This window comes from Sander vitreus, chromosome 17, assembly GCF_031162955.1.
Source record: "Sander vitreus isolate 19-12246 chromosome 17, sanVit1, whole genome shotgun sequence".
NCBI classification, from domain to species: Eukaryota; Metazoa; Chordata; class Actinopteri; order Perciformes; family Percidae; genus Sander; species Sander vitreus.
In genome coordinates this window covers 513,599-533,043 of record NC_135871.1, presented here as the reverse complement: position 1 = coordinate 533,043, position 19,445 = coordinate 513,599, and the positions used below count along the sequence as shown (strand labels likewise).

Here is a 19,445-nt window from a genome sequence, read left to right as displayed (position 1 = left end):
CACTGGGAGTCAGTTGGTTTGGGAAGGCATCTGGATGTGCATCTGGACAGAAAACAGAGAAAGAGATAATAATGAATTCATTTTCAACCAGTTGCAAGAACAGTTGACTAGGAAACAGAACATGAAATACTCAACACACTTGTGTTCTGTGTTCTCTGTTCTTAGTTAGTCTCGCATTGCATTGCACTTCATCACAGATGCATTCTAGGATAGGAGAAATGCTCTGGTTTATTAGCATTTCTTTAAACCAATCACAATGGTCTTGGGCGCTTCAGCTCCGGACGCAGTGACGGTTGCTCTGCTAAATAGTCTCAAGAAGGACATTGTTTTGGTGGAACATTTGTACAGTAACAGTAACGTGAGCTATTTAAATTAGCTGGATACATGGTTAAATCTCATTGACTCTTACAAGCCCGGAACTGCAGGGTCCTTTCAGAGACTTTGCACATTAATTCCAGAATGATGCTTCCCTAACTGAAGGATTATTTATTCATCTTTTTGTATGAAAAGGTATCGCTTTACTGACAAATCAGAGGCTCTTTTCCTGAATGTGTAAGCGATCAATCTCTAAATGCACTGCGCCGTGATGTCTGTGGATGTGACCCAGCGCTCCTACTGATTCCTGATGTAAGTCCTCATTTCCTGTCAGATGCCTACTATTATAGACCATAGCACCCAAAATGATATAACCGTGTAAATTTTGCGCATTTGGATATTGGTCTCGTATTGCCAGATATCTTCACAGCGCTGCCGAGGAAGGTCTGGCTACAGGAGCAATACAATACAGTCACATGAGCCAAGGGCAGATTGGCCATCTGGCATACTGGGCACTTTCCCGGTGGGCCGACGTGCTTTTTGGGCCGACCGCCGACAATTTGTTTTGGTCTGGCCCATGAACCGGCCCATAAAAGTGGTAGGCCTAGATCAGCGGCCCATTGTTTTTTCTGTTGACACTGGGCAGGCCCAAAACACTTATACGTTGAATGTTGAGGTAGTAGTTAGTTAAAATGACCAGTTCATGGTTATCTGTACCTACACATACACCCCCTACTTTCACAATGAAATGGACTAGTCCGTAACGGTGCACGGCGCGAAAGAAACACACGGTGGAGTACCGACTGGTCTCTGTCCAGAGCACGGTCCAGAGTCTATGGGGTCGCTGTGTCCATTATGTTTACTGTCTATGGGAAGTACACATAGAGAGACGAAACAAGACGAGTCGGAAATGAAACGAAGTTTACCAAAGCGGCTCAAATAAAAGAAAAAAGCGAAAAGACAGCCAAGCAGCTAGCTGTAAAGGGGCACTAGGTGAGGATAACATTAAACAAGACAATGAAGAGGACATCATATCTTTAAACAGCACCCACTTTGGGATTTCTGCCTGCATGCAGTTTCGGGTGTGGTCCCGTGGCTGATGATAGTGGTGGTGGTGTCGGCTACAGTGGCATGCACAGTGAGGAGACTCAGGAGGAGAGGGACAGAGATGAGGGAGTGAGGGTACAACCTGCGGTAAGCACAACTCCAATAAAAATAAACAACAATAAAACTGAGCCATTAACAAGTGGTGGACAAACTGTTGATGATAACACTACAACAATAAAAAAGTAGGCATGCTACACTGTATGATTGCATTAGTTTGGCGTGTACGTGTGCGGGTATCTGAGTCTTGACTGATGATGTTCTCACCATTTTATTATTATAAGGCTATATTAGCCTACCTTTCATTCAACAAAGTAGCCCACATCTTAATAATAAGAAAACACCACCATAGGTTGATCAAACCTTGTGTTTGTGCATTTGTGTCCTTAAAGTAGCCTAGATAAACGGTGCCCATAATGCAAACTTTACGAGAATTGCAGCTTTTCTATCTGCATTGGCAGACGAAAACTCATGATAGACCTCTTAAAATTAAAGCACAGGACCTCGCCAGTCGTGAAATTATAAAAATATATATATAGCTTGTTTTATGATTCATGAGGAGTATACCATTTTATTGCATTAATAAATGACACTTTTTTGAAATATTTAATGTGTCAAGTCTCACTGATTCTTGCTTACAAATTACATGGCGTTAGTAGTTTTAAGGAGTAGGAGTTGGTATACATATTCAGGGTAGCGCAAGGACGGGTGGTATTTGTGATCTTATGTGGTGGGCCAAAATGCCAGGGCCGATTTTTGGTCCCAGTCCGCCCCTGACATGAGCTATTTAAATAAGCTGGATAAATGGTTAAACCTCATTGGCTCTTACCAATGTATCCCACCAATCGGTCACAAAACGTCCCAGTTAGAGAGGAAATGCCGTAAAACATATTTTTTGTAAATCTGTACAATTATTCCCCTCAGCAGCCTGGGACATGGGACACCTCCGTTGGACTGGAGAGACAATTCTCTATGCAGGAAAAGGAAAAGCCCTGTAGAAGATACCAGGGTCAACCTCACAAAGTTAAATTTTGCCAAATCTCACTGGGAGATCAGTGCTCGGAATAAAACCTCCTGGAACAAAGTCTTTGAAAGCACTTCTTAAAGAGGAATTTGACAGGCTGCAAAAGGCAAGTGGCAGCAGATGGTTTTAATCAGGAAGGGTCAGTTGTGATCATTCAAACTGGGTATTGCTAAAATGTACATGCAACTTTAACTTTGTTTACCCTACATGCATTGCAGCAAGAGGCTCAGTATTGATCCAAAGTTGTGGGTGAAAGTGCACTGTGCAAGCAACATATCAATAACAGAATGGAGAGCGCCTACCTTTCCAGGCAACAAAGTTGCTGTGCTTATTGTAGTTGCAGTGCAGGAAGAGTCCACGCATGAAATTGTACATTTCAGCGATGACTGGTCGATTCTTTAAGAAATCCGTCACTATTCTGGTGAAATCTGTGATTGGCTTTATGACGTGTGTGTCCAGAGCTGATGCTTCAGTGTCAACGTCTGTCAAAAGAACACAACATGTCAATAATACATTACATACATTTCATTTAGTATGTGCTTAGCTAAACATGGAAGTGTCTTTGTTGGACCATGGTAGTAATACTACAATACTGTGAAAAGGTTTTCAATACTGTTATAGGTTTTGTTGTAGAACCATTAAATGACTATAATGCCCTAAGAAAAATACATGAAATGATTAGTCTGGTAATATTTTTATATTTCTGATGGAATGACCAAGAGAAACAGTCAATTGATACAACTAACAAATATTGTGTAGCTAAAGCCTGACATATCGTACACCTCTGTGCCACAGACCTCTGGTGATCAAAGAGCAACACCATTGCAGAGACATGTTCCTTTATCATGACGAATGCAGGCAATGCCATTTATTTCTCATTCCATCCCACATACAGTGCATTGGGGGGCGGGGCTGTGTTGTAACTACTCACTTAAAGGTGCTCTAAGCGATGTTGGGTGACGTCACTTCTTGTTGACGTTCAAAGTATTTTCAAACAAAACTAGGCTAGTTCGCCCCTCCCTCCTCCTCATCCCGTCCCCTCCCCCTCCCTTCTGTGCTTCCGTGCACTAACCCCCCAATCCCCACCCCTAAATCCTTCTTGTTGGTTATTGGCTGGAATGCTGGAAGACTGTTTGGTGGTGCAGGGGCCTGTTTCACAAAAGCAGAATATATAAATCCAGGATAACTGATAAAGCGAGGCTTGACCTAGTCTAATCTGTGCAGCCTGGCTTGGTGTGTTTCACAAAGGCCAAGCCAGGCTGAGGAGGAGAGACTAGGTGGAGTCAGGCTGAGGAGGAGAGACTAGGTGGAGTCAGGCTGAGGAGGAGAGACTAGGTGGAGTCAGGCTGAGGAGGAGAGACTAGGTCAGGCTGAGGAGGAGAGACTAGGTCAGGCTGAGGAGGAGAGACTAGGTGGAGTCAGGCTGAGGAGGAGAGACCAGGTGGAGTCAGGCTGAGGAGGAGAGACTAGGTGGAGTCAGGCTGAGGAGGAGAGACTAGGTGAGTCAGGCTGAGGAGGAGAGACTAGGTCGAATCAGGCTGAGGAGGAGAGACTAGGTCAAATCAGGCTGAAGTAATTCAGATAGATGAGCGTCCACGGCTTTCCTCAAAAGACCACAAGGTCGATCACAGATTTACTGATGCCAAAATGGAGAATACGCATTGTACATACTTTATACAGAGTGAGCAGCAGCTTCTTGTGGAAGTATGATGACGTGAAACACATTATTTGTATAAAAAGAAAAGAAACACGGCAGCTGTAATGAAACAGCGAGAGAAAGCGAGGCAGACGATCACGGACCGACTGAATGCGTAAGCAGCCTAAATATATACATTAACTGACCACTGCTCTGAATTGAAACCGTCATAATCAATCCATTTAAGGATTAGGATACTAATCATTTGCACAAATTAACAGTTGTACTCTGCCTTAAAAGTAAGCAGAAGATAATGTTACTCAGGAAATTTACCATGAAGATCAATTTTCTACAACGCTAGAATATGATGCATAAATATCTCTCTCACTCTGTCTCTCACTCTCTCTCATGGGCTAAAATATACATTTCCTAAGTCATATTAACTTCCACTGCTCGCTTTTAATGCAAAGTGTACAACTGTTCGTTTTTGCAAATGACAAGTGACTCATTGAATGGTTTCAGTTAAGAGCAGTAGTTCATAAATGTATATTTTTAGATATATCATTCAGTCTGTCCGCTATTATCTTCCATGCTTTTTCTCGCGTTTCTTTTATTTTTTATAGAGGCCGAGTTTCCTTCTCTACACATTATATGCCTTGCTCCCTTGTGTATATATGGACATAGAAAATAAAGACACTGAAGAAATTGGACTCTTAAAGATAATTAAGTGATGAATTCCATGCACACTGTAAACATGACTGGAACAGAGTATTCATCAGTTATTTCCCCCCCAGCAAAATATAAGGTCAAAAACCATTGGGGTGTCCTCTCCCTGTTACATGAATGTCCAGTAGCGTACATCACCAGATAGTTACTGGTCCAGTGAACTAAGACAATCATTTGGGAGGATTGTACAATTATGATATGTTCTTTAAATTGTATAATCCTCCCAAATTATAGTCCCAGTTTACTGGACAACACAGATTGTGTGCTAAGAATGCCAAATACAATGCACATGGAAGAGGAACGAACATGATCGTTATTGTTAAAGAAAGAAAAATGAATCAACTAAAATAATTCAAGGTGCATTGGTCAACTATAGAAATCTACAGCGTTGTATGTATTGCCCTTAGTAACAGACTTAATTTAAAACACATTTGAAATTTTGTCTGCCTGTCTATTCACATTAGGAGTGCAGTGAGTCTCCGCGGATCCAAGCTAGGAAGCAGCCAAAGTGTTGCTTACCGCCTGAAAAGACCTTAACGCACCACCAACGCACCACCAACTCTTTTAAAAAAGTCCACACAAAATGTACTGTTCACTCCTGTTTGGGTAACATTTGCTAAACACTACAGATATCTATTTCAGGAGATTGCTAAATCTTTAAATATCTACGTATATATGTATATATATAAATAGTCTTTAAAAACTAATATATATACATACATTCGGTTTTTAAAGATGTATGTCTTCAGTAGCAACCAATGGCGCTGAGTACCACTGAGGGTAGGAAACTCAGAGTAATGAGAGACAGAATCACACATTGTTGGTTTGTGTTTAATTGGTTTGGCTTTCAATAGGATTTGCTTACAAGAGAATTTCAGAAACAATAGCCTTATTCTTTAATTTGTATAAAGTCTAATTATGTGTCTTTGTGCATTATAAAATAAAGTGCTGCAGCCGTACCTGTTCTGCTGACATCTGGTCCAAGCCAAGGGCTCCAAGAAGGCTTGGACCCGGTAATGTGTGACCATAGCTGGGTGATGTTGATAGAAAGTACACTGCTCCATATTCCTGATAAGGTTAAGAGAAACAAAGATTGGATTACTTCATACTTGTACTGTAATACTGTGCATTGACACTGCAACAGTAACAGGGTTCTCACCCATCAGATAAGGGATGCGGACTTCTGGGAGTTTCTTGATGATATGACCAATGAAGAACTGACTCCCGAAATCCTCAGTTTGGACAAACGCCCCATACTTCGGGATGCCTACCTCGTAGGGGGTAAACTCACACCACTCTGTCAACAAAAATTGTTATTTTATTAAGCCCTATTAGAACGGGACAAGTATTACCTGGGGACCTCTAGTAGTTTGTAATTATTGTGGCTGTTGTCTGTGTCAAATGAAAATTCCAACGCAAACTACCGACCATATTTCACCAAACACAGAGATTGTCCTGAATCTTTAATTATGTCATCAGCCTGGTGATAGTTAATGTTATCATATGCCAACAGTTTGATAATGACATTAATATATATATATATTGGCATTCATAGGTTTAATTTCAGTTTCACATGATCAAACCTGTAGTTGTGTCAATATTGAACACACTGTATATGTCTTCAGTCACCTTGCACAATATTTTCAGGATTACATGGTCAGCTATTAAAATAATTAAAATACAAATAAAACCTTCCAAAATATTTACCAGCTTCAGATTCACAGCCCTTTAATTCATTCTTCATATTGACAGCAGTGTATATGGGTAAAGGGTTTTGGCCGTCCTTCACTGCTCTCTGCTGCGCAGACAGGGTACTGGTGTTTTTCTGTGATTTCAACCACATGCAATAAATATTATTTGAAAAAAAAAAAAATACAATTATGATGCAAAAAGTTTTCAAAGTGGTATACAGTATAATTTAAAGTGATAACGGAAAGTGTTCAGCTGCTAACCTTCCCAAAGACGAGATGCTCAAAGATCAGGCCCACCGTGTCAATGAGTGACACAATGTAACCGTCCTTCTCTTTCTCAGCCATTTCTTCCCTGTAGTACTGCAGTTTCTCAAGAGAGAAGGCACTCAGGGTGCTCTTGGTCATTTGTTTCTTTGTTGCTGAGATGATACTGTCTATGTCCTGTGACCAGTTAGCTTCCTGATACAGAGTAGACATAGCCCTGTTCACATGGGGAACAATGATTAAAAGCAATTCATAAACCCAGCAAACTTATACTTACTTAGACATAACACACAGCCAGGATAGGTTTTACAGCAGTTGCTCAACAAGTGTGTCTTTTGTGACAGCAGTAGAACATAAACAGGTCATGCCCTTTATTCACAGCCCCACTGCCCTGTTTCCTAGTAATTGATTATTTACTTTCTATAAGGAACAGCCCAAAACGTATGGGATTGTCTGTCTCTGCCTGTCACTGTAAAACGAGTAGATTGATAACAGGATACTGTGACTGGTGTGACACTTTAATGCTCGACTGGTTCACTCACCATGTGGATCCAGAAACACCAGTGATGTAACTGACAGCATCCAGGACCCCTATATCCTTCAGGCCTCTCAGACCACCCAGCAGGCCTACCATTGCTCTGGCCCCTCCCCCGGAAGCCACCACTGCTACGGTCGGCACCTGAACAGAGAATGCAGAGGTTTTGTTCTAGCAGCTCTGTGAGGCTGTACTTCAACTAAGGTTACATCCACACTAATACGTTTTGGTTTAAAAGCGAATATCTTTTGCTACGTTTAAGAATCATGTCCACACTTCGCTGGCGTTTCCGATCCCCTAAAACGGACACATTTGGAAACACTGCTGCCCCCGTTTTGGTTTGAAAACTCCAGGGATAGTAACAGTTCCACTTCGTCATCGCTCCAAGCAAATAAATACCTGCTCTTACTTTTTCACCATTGTTGTTCTTTCTCCAAAGTATTTTCTGTATGTCAACTTATATATACAGTTGTGTTAAAAATAATAGCAGTCCAACATCACTAACCTCATAAATCAAATGTTTTGGTAGAAGTAATATTTCTACATGGCAAATAATGTACTAGTAGAGTCCTAGAAAACCAACAGACGCAACAGTCATGACATGCATGCTGCTCATTCTGTGTAATTGAATCTGTAATTGAAAGGGGCATGTTCAAAATAATAGCAGTGTTGTGTTCAGTTAGTGAGGTGATTGATTCTGTGAAGAAACAGGTGTCAATTATGGCCCATATTTAAGGAAGGAAGGAAGCAAATGTTGTGCATGCTGGTTATAGTGCATTTCACACTGAAATTCTCAGTCATTCCAGACATTGCTCTGAGGAACAGCGGACTTTGATTAAAAAGTTGATTGGAGAGGGGAAAACATATTAAAAAGTGCAGAAAATTATAGGCTGCTCAGCCAAAATGGTTTCAAATGCCTTGAAATGGCATCCAAAGCCTGAACAACGTGGGAAAAAACGCTCAACTACCATTCGAATGGATCGAAGAATAGCCAAAATGGCAAAGGCTCAACCAATGATCAGCTCCAGGAAAATCAAAGAAGACATAAAGTTACCTGTGAGTACTGGTAGGATTAGAAGAAGGCTATGTGAAGCTAAAGCTATCAGCTAGAAGCCCCCGCAAAGTCCCATTGCTGAAAAAAAGACATGTACTGAATAGGTTGAAATTTGCCAAAGGACACATTGACTGGCCAAAGGAGAAATGGGGCAACATTCTGGGGACTGATGAGAGCAAAATTGTTCTTTTTGGGTCTAGGGGCCGCAGACAGTTTGTCCGACGACCCCCATGCACTGAATTCAAGCCACAATACACTGTGAAGACAGTAAATGTTATGTTATGGGGATGTTTCTCATACTGTGGTGTTGGGCCTATTTATCACATACCAGGGATCATGGATCAGTTTCAATATATCAGAATACTTGAAGAGGTCATGTTGCCTTATGCTGAAGAGGAAATGCCTTTTAAATGGGTCTTTCAACAAGACAATGACCCCAAAACACACCAGTAAGCGAGCAAAGTCTTGGTTCCAGATGAACCCCAGACCTCAATCCCATAGAAAACTTGTGGGGTGACATCAGAAATGCTGTTTCTGAGGCTAACCCAGTACTGCAGAGGAATTGTGGAATGTAGTTCAATGGTCCTGGGCTGGAATACCTGTTCACAGGTGACTCCATGCAACACAGATGTGAAGCAGTTCTCAGAAATAGTGGTTATGGAACTAAGTATTAGTGCAGTGATTCAAAGTAAAGCAAACCCTTGAAACATTTTTCAGTTTATTCAGTAAATGTTTGAGTTTGTAAAGAAACAGCCTAATATTCCTTTTCCTTCACTTTCTGTAAAGGTAGAACACAAACGTGATCAGTTTTGGTCATGTTTTGATTTGGAGTTGAATGTGCAGTGTTCCCAATGCATTGATATTATGGAATTAAAAGCTATTTTAAGGATTTTGAGCATTATTCACTTTTTTAAACACACTGCTATTATTCTGAACACAACTGTGTGTATATATATAATGATTTACAGCAGGCAGACGGTGCTACAGTCACACATTCTGACGGGTCACAGATTTAGGTGTAACACTGGCTTTCAACAGATGGAGACAATTACGGGATTGTTAAGGATTCAAACCCGAGCCTGAATCGTCCCTCTTCCTCTTAGACAGGTATATATATGTGTCTATTTTATTAATAAATAATGGTTTCAAAAGCATGGTTGAACGATCAGTAGCTGACATTAAATTACGTCCCCCTTCCGTTTTTATTTATTTTCAGTCCGTGTTTGTGTTGGCCTTCTTTTTTTTGTCCCATTGAAGTTGGGTTCCATGAAATGCGCCTTATTAATCTAAGTTATTATTACATTAAACACATTAAAAACATTACCACTTTAGTCCAAAGGGGCCGCTAGAATCAACATAAACTGAAAGTTACATATAGACACTTTAAAATAGTATGCTTCTTGCTAATTAGCACAAAACACAAAGTGATGATGGAAATGTCTTAGTTTATTTGATTTAATTTATTTAAGGTATTTGACCATAAACCAAACTTTTAGACAAATTATTTCATTGTATCCTGTGGGGAACATTAATAACTATACCAAAATTCATCCATCTGACTGAAGTACCAACATTGCACTCCGTAGAGCCAAAGCAATCACACTGCTAAAAATCACATAGGTGTAACACTGTTGTCATACAACTTATTATTTGACTATACTGTGTTATATTAAGGGATACAATACATGTTATTGATGTATGAATATGCATGTATTTCCATAGTCTGGATCAGTGACATTTACTGGATAATTGCCAGCGAATGTTCTGCCGGATGTCCCTCGCCTTGCAAAACTTTGTTCATTTCCGGAAACAACAAAAAGCCTTGGGCTAGCAAGCTACACACTGAAAATGGCAAGTTCCTTCTGGGAATGATTGTAAAAATGTCTAAAGACCATTGGGATTGGTTTAAAGAAATGCAATCAACCCAGAGAGTTTTTTTCTCCTATCCTGAAATGTATGTGTGGCCTTGTCAAGAGTCTGTTCATGTGTATTACATGTCATTATAGTGCTTGTAACTGTTGGTCTAGACTTCTGGCCCTATTCTTAGCCCACTTATAATTTGTATTTATTAGCAAAATATTTTGCAAATTGGTATTAGGTAGGGGGTGGAAGAGTGTGCAAGGGCAAACGTACAAAAGTAACAATGTCAGTAATTGCACTTTACCTTTTTAGTTTCAGGTGGAGAGGCAAGGCCTAACATTTTCTGCAAAGCCTGTGCCACTACAACTTTTCTCTTCTTCAGATACGCTTTCTCCTGAGGTGGGATGTCAAGGTCCAGACGAACTGCAAGATGTTCCTCCGTGCTGTGGATTTCCAAGGTAAAAGCAAGTGTAGCATAACACAAAGCTAAAAAGCAGTCTTTCACTGATCTCTTCTGGTTAAGAGTTTTTGCATCCCTGAGCACTCAAAGCATCCATTTTATATATATTTTTAATATACTTTTGGTCTGGGGCTGTTTTCATGGATGGGTCAAGGCTTGTCTGGTGTGTGATACTGCTGGCTGCAAATCAAATTGCCCCTTGGAGATAATAAGATGTCCTCCACCTTGAGGCCCCTTAGTTTCAATGATTGAAATCGTAATGCTTAAATCACACAATGATATTTTAGATAAAAGTTTTCTTCAAACTTTGTTGGAACCATTTGGCTTTACTGTTTCAACATATCAATGCCGGGCTTTTAAATATACAGTATGGTTTTCCATTTTAGTGTGGAAGAACTTGACTGGCCCACACAGAGACCTGACCTCAGCCCCATTCAACACCTTTGGGATGAACTCGACCAACATCTGTGCTGGATCTCCCTAATGCTCTTGTGGCTGTATGGGAGCCAATCCCTGCAGCCAGGTTCCATAATCTGATGGAAAGCATTCCCAGTCAAGGTTGAATGCCCATGGCTTTGGAATCAACAATCACAATGGATGTGTAATAATTGGGTGTCCACATACTTTTGGTTGTACTGTAAAGTGGAAGTAGGAAAGCACCTTACCCTTTATATGTTTCCATGTCTAAATCCACTGTGTCCTGTGAAGGAAAAATGCCACACACTATGAAAAATAGGACCGGACACGCTTAACTCACGTAGATACTTAGAAAGCTTTGAAGGCTGGGTGCTGGATCAACTTGCATGTGTTTTCTTAATGTGTTGTGGTGTGGTCTATTTGCATGTGCTTTCTTAATGTGTTGTCTTAATGTGTTTTGGGCCATTTGCATGTGCTTTCTCAAGTTGCAGTGCAGTGGCCTCTCAGGGCCACCATATTGACAGCATGTGGGAACAATCCGGACAATGGATCAAACACAGTCCTCGCATCATCTTCCCATCACATGGGAGTTCACCACACGGGAGTTCCCCTTGGACATAGTCTCATCAAATCAAATCAAACTCAAAGTGGCCAGCTCCTGGTGGCTCCGACCGTTGCCATAATGGCAGTGCCTATGTTGCCGACCTCCCAAGTAATCCAAAAAAGGGCCGAATGACTTCCACAGTCTCCTGTGACTACAGCCACCTGTCACTCACAGCGGCACTCCATTAATTATGCAGAACTTTAAGCCTGAATGTAATTTAAACTGGAAATAAAACATAAAAAACAACCTCATGTGGCCATTCTAGGAACTGCAGTTTTTGACTCTTCCATCAAAAAACTCTGTAGCTATGGCGTCTTTAGTAACTGCAAATGGAAACATTTATTTGGTTATTATGGTGCTAAAACAGTCTCATAAGAATTTGCAACTCATAAAACACAATGCACAAATGAATGCATGTTTATGGATACAAATCACTCACTGCATTCATTTGTACATTGTATTTAACGAGTTGCAAATTCTTATGAGACTGTTAGCACCATAGTTATTGCTTTCGCTTAACGTTTAACATGAGAAAATGTTGATAACACAAGGCTGAGTGTTAAACACTAAATTTTCCACTTCCTTGCACTTCTGCGTTGGCTTCATTTTTCAGCACCGGAGGGTAAGGCCCTGCCACCATTACAACGTATAAAGAAAAGAAGAAGGCTCTTCTTTGCCATTTTTCGAAGAAAAGGGACCAGTTAATCACACAAACTAAGTTCTTACCTGATTAATAACAAGGGACACTTTGCATGCTTGTTTTTCTGGTAGTGGCTGGAGTTTTATAGATGTTTCCAATGGAGCAAAGGTTTCATCAGAGGGCTGAAAGACAAAGAGAAAAAAACATTCCATGTTTTACATTCTTTAAGATTCTGATGAGGCCTGTTAACTTGTGGCAGTTATTGTAGAAAAAAGCTATGCATTCCTTAAAAAGAATAACATAAGGGTGAAGGTTTCATGCTTCTCTTTTCTTATTTGATTCCCTCCTCCCTTTCCTAAGTAGTTTATTAAGAACAGCTTCCACTGATACAATATGTGGCATCTCTCTGTCAAACACATCAGACAAAAATAAAAAAACTCACTGCCACTCCTAGTTCTGTCTCCAAGTCTCTGTTGATGTAGAAACGCAGTTTTGGGGTTTCCTTTGCATTAAGTGTGTGATTTTCCTGATAGGCACCCCTCAGTTTCAGCACCTTGTCCCTAGTATCTGGTGTGAAAAATGTAATTTGCAAGAGAAATATTTCATGTTAATCTGTGAAAACTGATGAATATCAATTTTGCTGTTGCCTGATGAGTCATAATACGACTAGGTAATAGTTGTGTCCTGATATGACTTCTCCAAGGATTCTTGATTTCTGTTATTTGTTGTCTGTCCCTTGGTCAGACTGTTTACTTTCATCAGCGGGTGGAGCTTACAAAGATTTAGAGGAACTTTGAAAAAGACTAAACAGCCACACTTAGGCTGCAACGCTCACTGTGAATGCAAGTTAAAGCTACAGTGTGTAGTTTCTGTCTCCCCTATGAGGAGTTCTAAGTAATGACAAAAAAACTGTTGGCGCGTCCACGATACAAGCCCTCCTTTTTACTTCCGTCCAAGTCCTGAGGGAAATATCTGTCTCTTTAGTTGCTCCATTCTCCATTGTGTTCCCGGCTCTTCACTGATAGTTTTCCAATCTCTTTGGCTAAAAAAAACTGTCTGCTTGAGTTACTGGTTAGGATGCTGAAACGCTTGGTACGAGCGGAGTCAAGTGTTAATTCACTGTGGGTTCATTACTACTAGTCTTTCACATTACACATTGTCATTTGACCCATTGTTAATATAATACTATTGATTAAAGCCGCTTTAATGCAATGTTGGCCTTCAATTCGTTATTTTTTCTACATTCTTAGTATAGTTTATTGGCAGTACAATCCGTCATATCTGTGAAGGTGGTTTGAATCCATCTTTCAAATTATTGAAAGTGAAAGCCTGAAGTCATTTATGGACTTATCGGATTGGACAGAATAGTAGCCTACATACGGTCATTGCTGCGTAGCTTGTTAACATCAATATCCAGTGCAGAGAATGGGGAAGCCTGGAAGACACAAACAGAGATCAGTTCCTTTGGTTAGGGTCATCAAAAGAAAAAGATACATTCACAATTCATCATAATTGTCTGCACAAGCTCTAGGACCTGCCTGCTCTGTGATGTGAGGCAGCGCAATGTCATAAATCTCTCTTATAAGTAGGGATGCACCGAATCCAGGATTCGGGTTCAGATTCGGCCGAATATTTGGCTTTTTGATGGGATTTGGTTTCTGCCGAACCTTAGAATTTTTTTCCATCGAACCGAACCCTACGCTTGCACTAGGCGCACTACGCTGGTCGACGTAATGACGCCGCCGATGATTATGGGAAGGTGTTTACGTAGGTGGACCGTTCAATGCAGGAGGCTGTGAGAAAGTGAAAATGGAACTTGTGAGCAGAAAAAGCACCCCCAGCCAAAAGAAGGCGACCCAAGCCGAGCCACACGCCCAACCCTCAATGCCGACCTGTCCCGCGACGGCAAGGACCCCAGACAACACACAAGAATACGAGCTGTGCATGAAGGAATCCACAGACACCAGCCAAAACACAGCAACCCCAGGTACGGCAAAGGAAGAAAAAACTTGTGTTAACCAGACAGTGCCTCTCCCGGGATGTCAGCTGTTCTCTCGGCAAATGAGCGGAGTGACCGAATGGCCGGCCGGCTGCTGATCGTTAGCTAACGTTAGCTTTTTAATTTCACCCACCAACATGCCTTCATCATACACTGGTTAGCGAAAATTTGCCAAACTAATTTGCCACTCATCTGGCGATAGCGATGTGCTTTCCTACGATGTGAAAAGAGCGTGTGAATTCAACATTAAGTTGTTACATTTAACTATTTTAGAGGCTGTGGACGTTGCTCACTTCATTACAGTGGTGTAGTCTACCTGATACGCAGGTAGGCTATACGCAGTATACCCACTAAGAAAGCTCTAGGAATTCCATATACCCACTTAAAAATGCGCAATGGCATGCAACAACAAACTTTTCCATTATAAATTTGATATATTTTGAAATGTCATCTGTCTTTATCTTCTTCACATAGGCTTAATAAAGGTATTTCCACCGTAAATTGGTGCATAAAAGTGTATCTGAATACAGGAAATTAAGTCTTTGACGCTCAAAATTTCACTGGGGGAGGACACCACTATGATATGGGCATATCCCCATTCCCATATATATATATAGGCCCATACATGTATACATGTACATATGTTTACTGTGTTAATGGAATGAGGATGGGAGTAGGATTTGGTATTCGGTTTCGTATTCGGCAGAATCTTAACCAGTGGATTCATTATTCGGCCAAACCCCAAAAATCTGGATTCGGTGCATCCCTACTTATAAGACCTCACTCAACTGCACTGCTTCATTTCCATGTCACATTATGTTTGGCTGTCATTGAAATCTATGGGATCGTGTTACGGCACAGTGGGTCAGTGGTTAGCACTGCTGCCTTACAGCAAGTAGGCACTGCAGAGTTGGATCCCCGGTCCAGGCAGGGTCTTTCTGTGTGGAGTTTGCATGTTCTTACTGTGTCTGCGTGGGTTTCCTCCTGGTGCTCCGGGTTCCTCCAACCATAAAGACATGCATGCTAGGTAACTAGGACTACAGTTGAACATTAGCTGACTGGCTAACACTGGCGCATTTACAGAAATGTTGATTAAGGTGCATTGTCCTAATAAATAAATACTTTAGATGGCTGTTTCTATTGATTCAATGTGTCATTTCATCACTTTACCAAATCATTGAGGACAATAGATCTTTCATTGAGCTAGCAAGATGGCTGTTTACACACTTGCTACATGAACACCAAGTGTGACTGCAACATTCTGGGCAAATATGACATCCTTAGTTGGGGAAATGGAATGCACTGACACCTGCCTGATGTTTAATATCAAAATGCAAATCCTCCACCTCCTTAGTACTTTTATTAAGCAGAACAATTCAAAGAAAAGATCCACTTTTGTCTGCTCTGAGAGGGAACTAATCTAAATTTAGCACAAAAAGTAAGGAAATTTGTGTTTGGTAGATTATTTCTCTGTGGTAACAATGCTTTTTTGGCAATAAATCTTATACCGTTGGAAAGCCTGTTTAGTTGCCTTTCAAATGGTGCCCCATTTGTAAGGAACATGCATTTGTGGGATGAGCAGCAGCGCTGAGTATGTGGGTCAGCTTGGGCGTGCTGTTCGTGCCAGAGTGACCAACACAACCACGTTGGCTGACTTGCGACAAATGCTGGTTGAAGAATGGGATGCCATCCCACAGCAGTGTGTTTAATCCAGCCACTAGCTAGCAGTAGGCTAACGTTAGCTGCTGTTGAGTATAGTGTTAACTAGCTAGCAGTAGGCTAACGTTAGCTGCTGTTGAGTATAGTGTTAACTAGCTAGCAGTAGGCTAACGTTAGCTGCTGTTGAGTATAGTGTTAACTAGCGTCATGTGCAGCGGTGTTTGTGTTTCAGAGCATCAGAGAGAAGAGCAGACATATCAGTGGCACCAGATCTCGGTAGCCAGGGTTGGCAGGAAGAAGATTTTTACAAGTAAATGTTCCAATTAATGATCCAGGCAGAACATTCTCGTCTCCCTCCTTCATTTTACAGTCCAATGGTGCTAGAACGGCTCCGGGTCAAACCTCAATATGGAATGGATTAAACCGCGTTATTTTTTCGTTATTTTGACAGCCCTAATAATAACTAAAACCAAATCTTTGCTTTTTTGCAAAAATAAAAAAAATAAAAAACATAATAGTACAATTTTAATTAATAAATAGTAACTACCTATAAGTATAACTACATCAGCACTTGTCAAGTGTAAAATATTTGTGTTCAATAATACATGGGTTGAATAATATATATATATATATATATAATATATGTTTTTTATATATAAATATATATTATATATTATATTATATATTATATATATATATATATATATATAATGATATTAATGGTATTATGAGAAATTACAATATAATAGTGAAATAATTGGCCGTGATAATGACTATTTCGTCGAACTTTATGCTGTAGTGCGTGAGGCGGCCGGACCGCCAACATGGCTTCTCATATTCCAAGTTGGTGATCTTCCAAACTTTTTCAGGGTTTCAGCCGACATGGAGGATGGAGTAGGGATGTAACATTGTATTTATTCAGATGTACATGGTGATGCCGTGTCAGAAATCTTACCACAAGGATGCCATTAGTGAGATATTCACAGGGGGAGTCCTCACTACAAAAAGACACACAGTATTTATTTAGGACAAGATCAGAGGTTAAATTAGAAGTATTTATAAGAGCAAATGTCTGTAAATATTTTCCAAAGTAAAAAAAAGAAGCTATATACAGTTACCTCTGAAGAAGCTCAAACGCTACGAGAAGTTTTTCATCCTATAAAAGAGTGGACAAGGTACACTTACTCATGTACTCTACTACAATTTTGAGGTACTTTTCCTTGACTAGAGTATTTCCATTTTCTACTTGTACTACACGTTTCAGGTGAGAGTTGGCCTCCGCCAGGGCTGCGCTTTGTCACCAATCCTGTTTGTAGTATTTATGGACAGGATATCGAGGCGTAGTCGGGGTGGGGAGGGGTAGCAGTTTGGTGGGCTGGGGATCTCATCGCTGCTTTTTGCAGATGATGTGGTCCTGATGGCATCATCGGCCTGTGACCTTCAGCACTCACTGGATCGGTTCGCAGCCGAGTGTGAAGCGGCTGGGATGAGGATCAGCACCTCTAAATCGGAGGCCATGGTTCTCAGCAGGAAACCGATGGAGTGCCTTCTCCAGGTAGGGAATGAGTCCTTACCCCAAGTGAAGGAGTTCAAGTACCTCGGGGTCTTGTTTGCGAGTGAGGGGACAATGGAGCGGGAGATTGGTCGGAGAATCGGCGCAGCGGGTGCAGTATTACATTCAATTTATCGCACCGTTGTGACGAAAAGAGAGCTGAGCCAGAAGGCAAAGCTCTCGATCTACCGGTCAGTTTTTGTTCCTACCCTCACCTATGGTCATGAAGGCTGGGTCATGACCGAAAGAACAAGATCCAGGGTACAAGCGGCCGAAATGGGTTTCCTCAGGAGGGTAGCTGGCGTCTCCCTTAGAGATAGGGTGAGAAGCTCAGTTATCCGTGAGGAGCTCGGATTAGAGCCGCTGCTCCTTCGCGTCGAAAGGAGCCAGTTGAGGTGGTTCGGGCATCTGGTAAGGATGCCCCCTGGGCGCCTCCCTAGGGAGGTGTTCCAGGCACGCCCAGCTGGGAGGAGGCCTCGGGGAAGACCCAGGACTAGTTGGACGGACTATATCTCCAACCTGGCCTGGGAACGCCTTGGGATCCCCCAGTCGGAGCTGGTTAATGTGGCTCGGGAAAGGGAAGTTTGGGGTCCCCTGCTGGAGCTGCTACCCCCGCGACCCGATACCGGATAAGCGGACGAAGATGGATGGATGGATACTTGTACTACACTACAATTCAAATGTTGTACTTTTTACTCCACCGCATTTATTGAAACCCTTTAGTTACTTTGCAGATTCAGATAAGTCATCCACCAATGAAAGATGATGTTTAATCATGGATAAACATAACACTTTATTGATCCCTTGGTTAAATTCAGAGCAGTATTTATATAAAAAAAATACCAGCTGTAACATTAAAGTTATGCTGACATTAATTCATACACCATTAGAATTCTAATAAATAATAAATAACTACTTTACGTATGTTTTGATGCTAATACTTTTGTACTTATACTTGAATGCAGGACTTGTAACAGAGTATTTTTACACTGTGGTATTACTACTTTTACGTAAAATGTATCTGATTACTTCGTCCACCACAGAAACAGGGACTTATTGAAATTGTTGGGTCTTTGTAAATTATAGAGTATGGTCTAGACCTACTCTATCTGTAAAGTGTCCTGAGATAACTCCAGATATGATTTGATACTATGAATAAAATTGAATTGAAAGGGAATAACCTCCAACCATGATCTTTTGATTAACACACATAGATAAGCAAGAACATGACACACACATGGACACAAGTACAGCTGCATCAGTCCTAATCCAAGATGAGGTATTTGCTGTTACCTCAGGGTTTATGTTGAAGACCTTGGTCTCCTTCTTCCCGACTGTAAGGTTCCTGACATCAAACAGAAGAGTGGAGATCAGGTCATCCCGGGCCATGGTGTCCTCATCATACAGCTGCATCTCCAGAATGTTCTGGAAGGAACAGCAGAGGAGCTCACTGCCAGCACACTAATTTTCACAAATTACATCACAGTTGTTATTTTTCGATTGCTAAACGACAGTGGTCACAACTGAAGCCACATGAACTCCAACTACAGTCTGCACTACCACCAGTCACCTGAAATAAACAGTTCACATCAGCTGCAAAACTCATTCACAGCAACACAACTCTTCACACACGTCTCAGAACAGGCTCAGTGCTGAGAAACACTCAGAACACACTGAGACAACACACACTGAAACACACACAAACACACACACACACACACACACACACACACACACACTGAGACAACACACAATGAGACAACACACACTGAAACACACACACACACACACACACACTGAGACAACACACGCTGTCACTCAGAACACACTGAGACAACACACACTGAAACACACACACACACTGAGACAACACACTGAGACAACACACGCTGTCACTCAGAACAC

The 19,445-nt window shown here is 41.2% G+C and overlaps 1 protein-coding gene across 2 annotated transcripts in view; it reads right to left on the bottom strand.

The window, feature by feature from the left end:
• The window catches only part of pla2g4f.1 (phospholipase A2, group IVF, tandem duplicate 1), a 22,554-nt gene extending 3,590 nt beyond the window's left edge, over nucleotides 1–18,964 (bottom strand). Inside the window, exons 1-16 of one of the 2 annotated variants that reach the window (XM_078272560.1) lie at nucleotides 18,834–18,964; nucleotides 17,107–17,144; nucleotides 16,944–16,986; nucleotides 13,711–13,765; nucleotides 12,773–12,897; nucleotides 12,417–12,512; nucleotides 11,335–11,369; nucleotides 10,514–10,652; nucleotides 7,303–7,439; nucleotides 6,758–6,977; nucleotides 6,513–6,630; nucleotides 5,965–6,102; nucleotides 5,766–5,873; nucleotides 2,746–2,925; nucleotides 1,368–1,436; nucleotides 1–42 (exon numbers count right to left, since the gene is read on the bottom strand). The exon at nucleotides 1–42 is cut by the window's left edge and continues 131 nt beyond it. In XM_078272560.1, the coding sequence (XP_078128686.1) occupies nucleotides 1–42; nucleotides 1,368–1,436; nucleotides 2,746–2,925; nucleotides 5,766–5,873; nucleotides 5,965–6,102; nucleotides 6,513–6,630; nucleotides 6,758–6,977; nucleotides 7,303–7,439; nucleotides 10,514–10,652; nucleotides 11,335–11,369; nucleotides 12,417–12,512; nucleotides 12,773–12,897; nucleotides 13,711–13,765; nucleotides 16,944–16,986; nucleotides 17,107–17,144; nucleotides 18,834–18,953 (1,663 nt within the window). In that variant the 5' untranslated portion in view covers nucleotides 18,954–18,964. The remainder of the gene's footprint in view (nucleotides 43–1,367; nucleotides 1,437–2,745; nucleotides 2,926–5,765; nucleotides 5,874–5,964; nucleotides 6,103–6,512; nucleotides 6,631–6,757; nucleotides 6,978–7,302; nucleotides 7,440–10,513; nucleotides 10,653–11,334; nucleotides 11,370–12,416; nucleotides 12,513–12,772; nucleotides 12,898–13,710; nucleotides 13,766–16,943; nucleotides 16,987–17,106; nucleotides 17,145–18,833) is intronic. The other variant, XM_078272561.1, reaches the window with a different exon arrangement.
• Nucleotides 18,965–19,445: the final 481 nt, after the last annotated feature.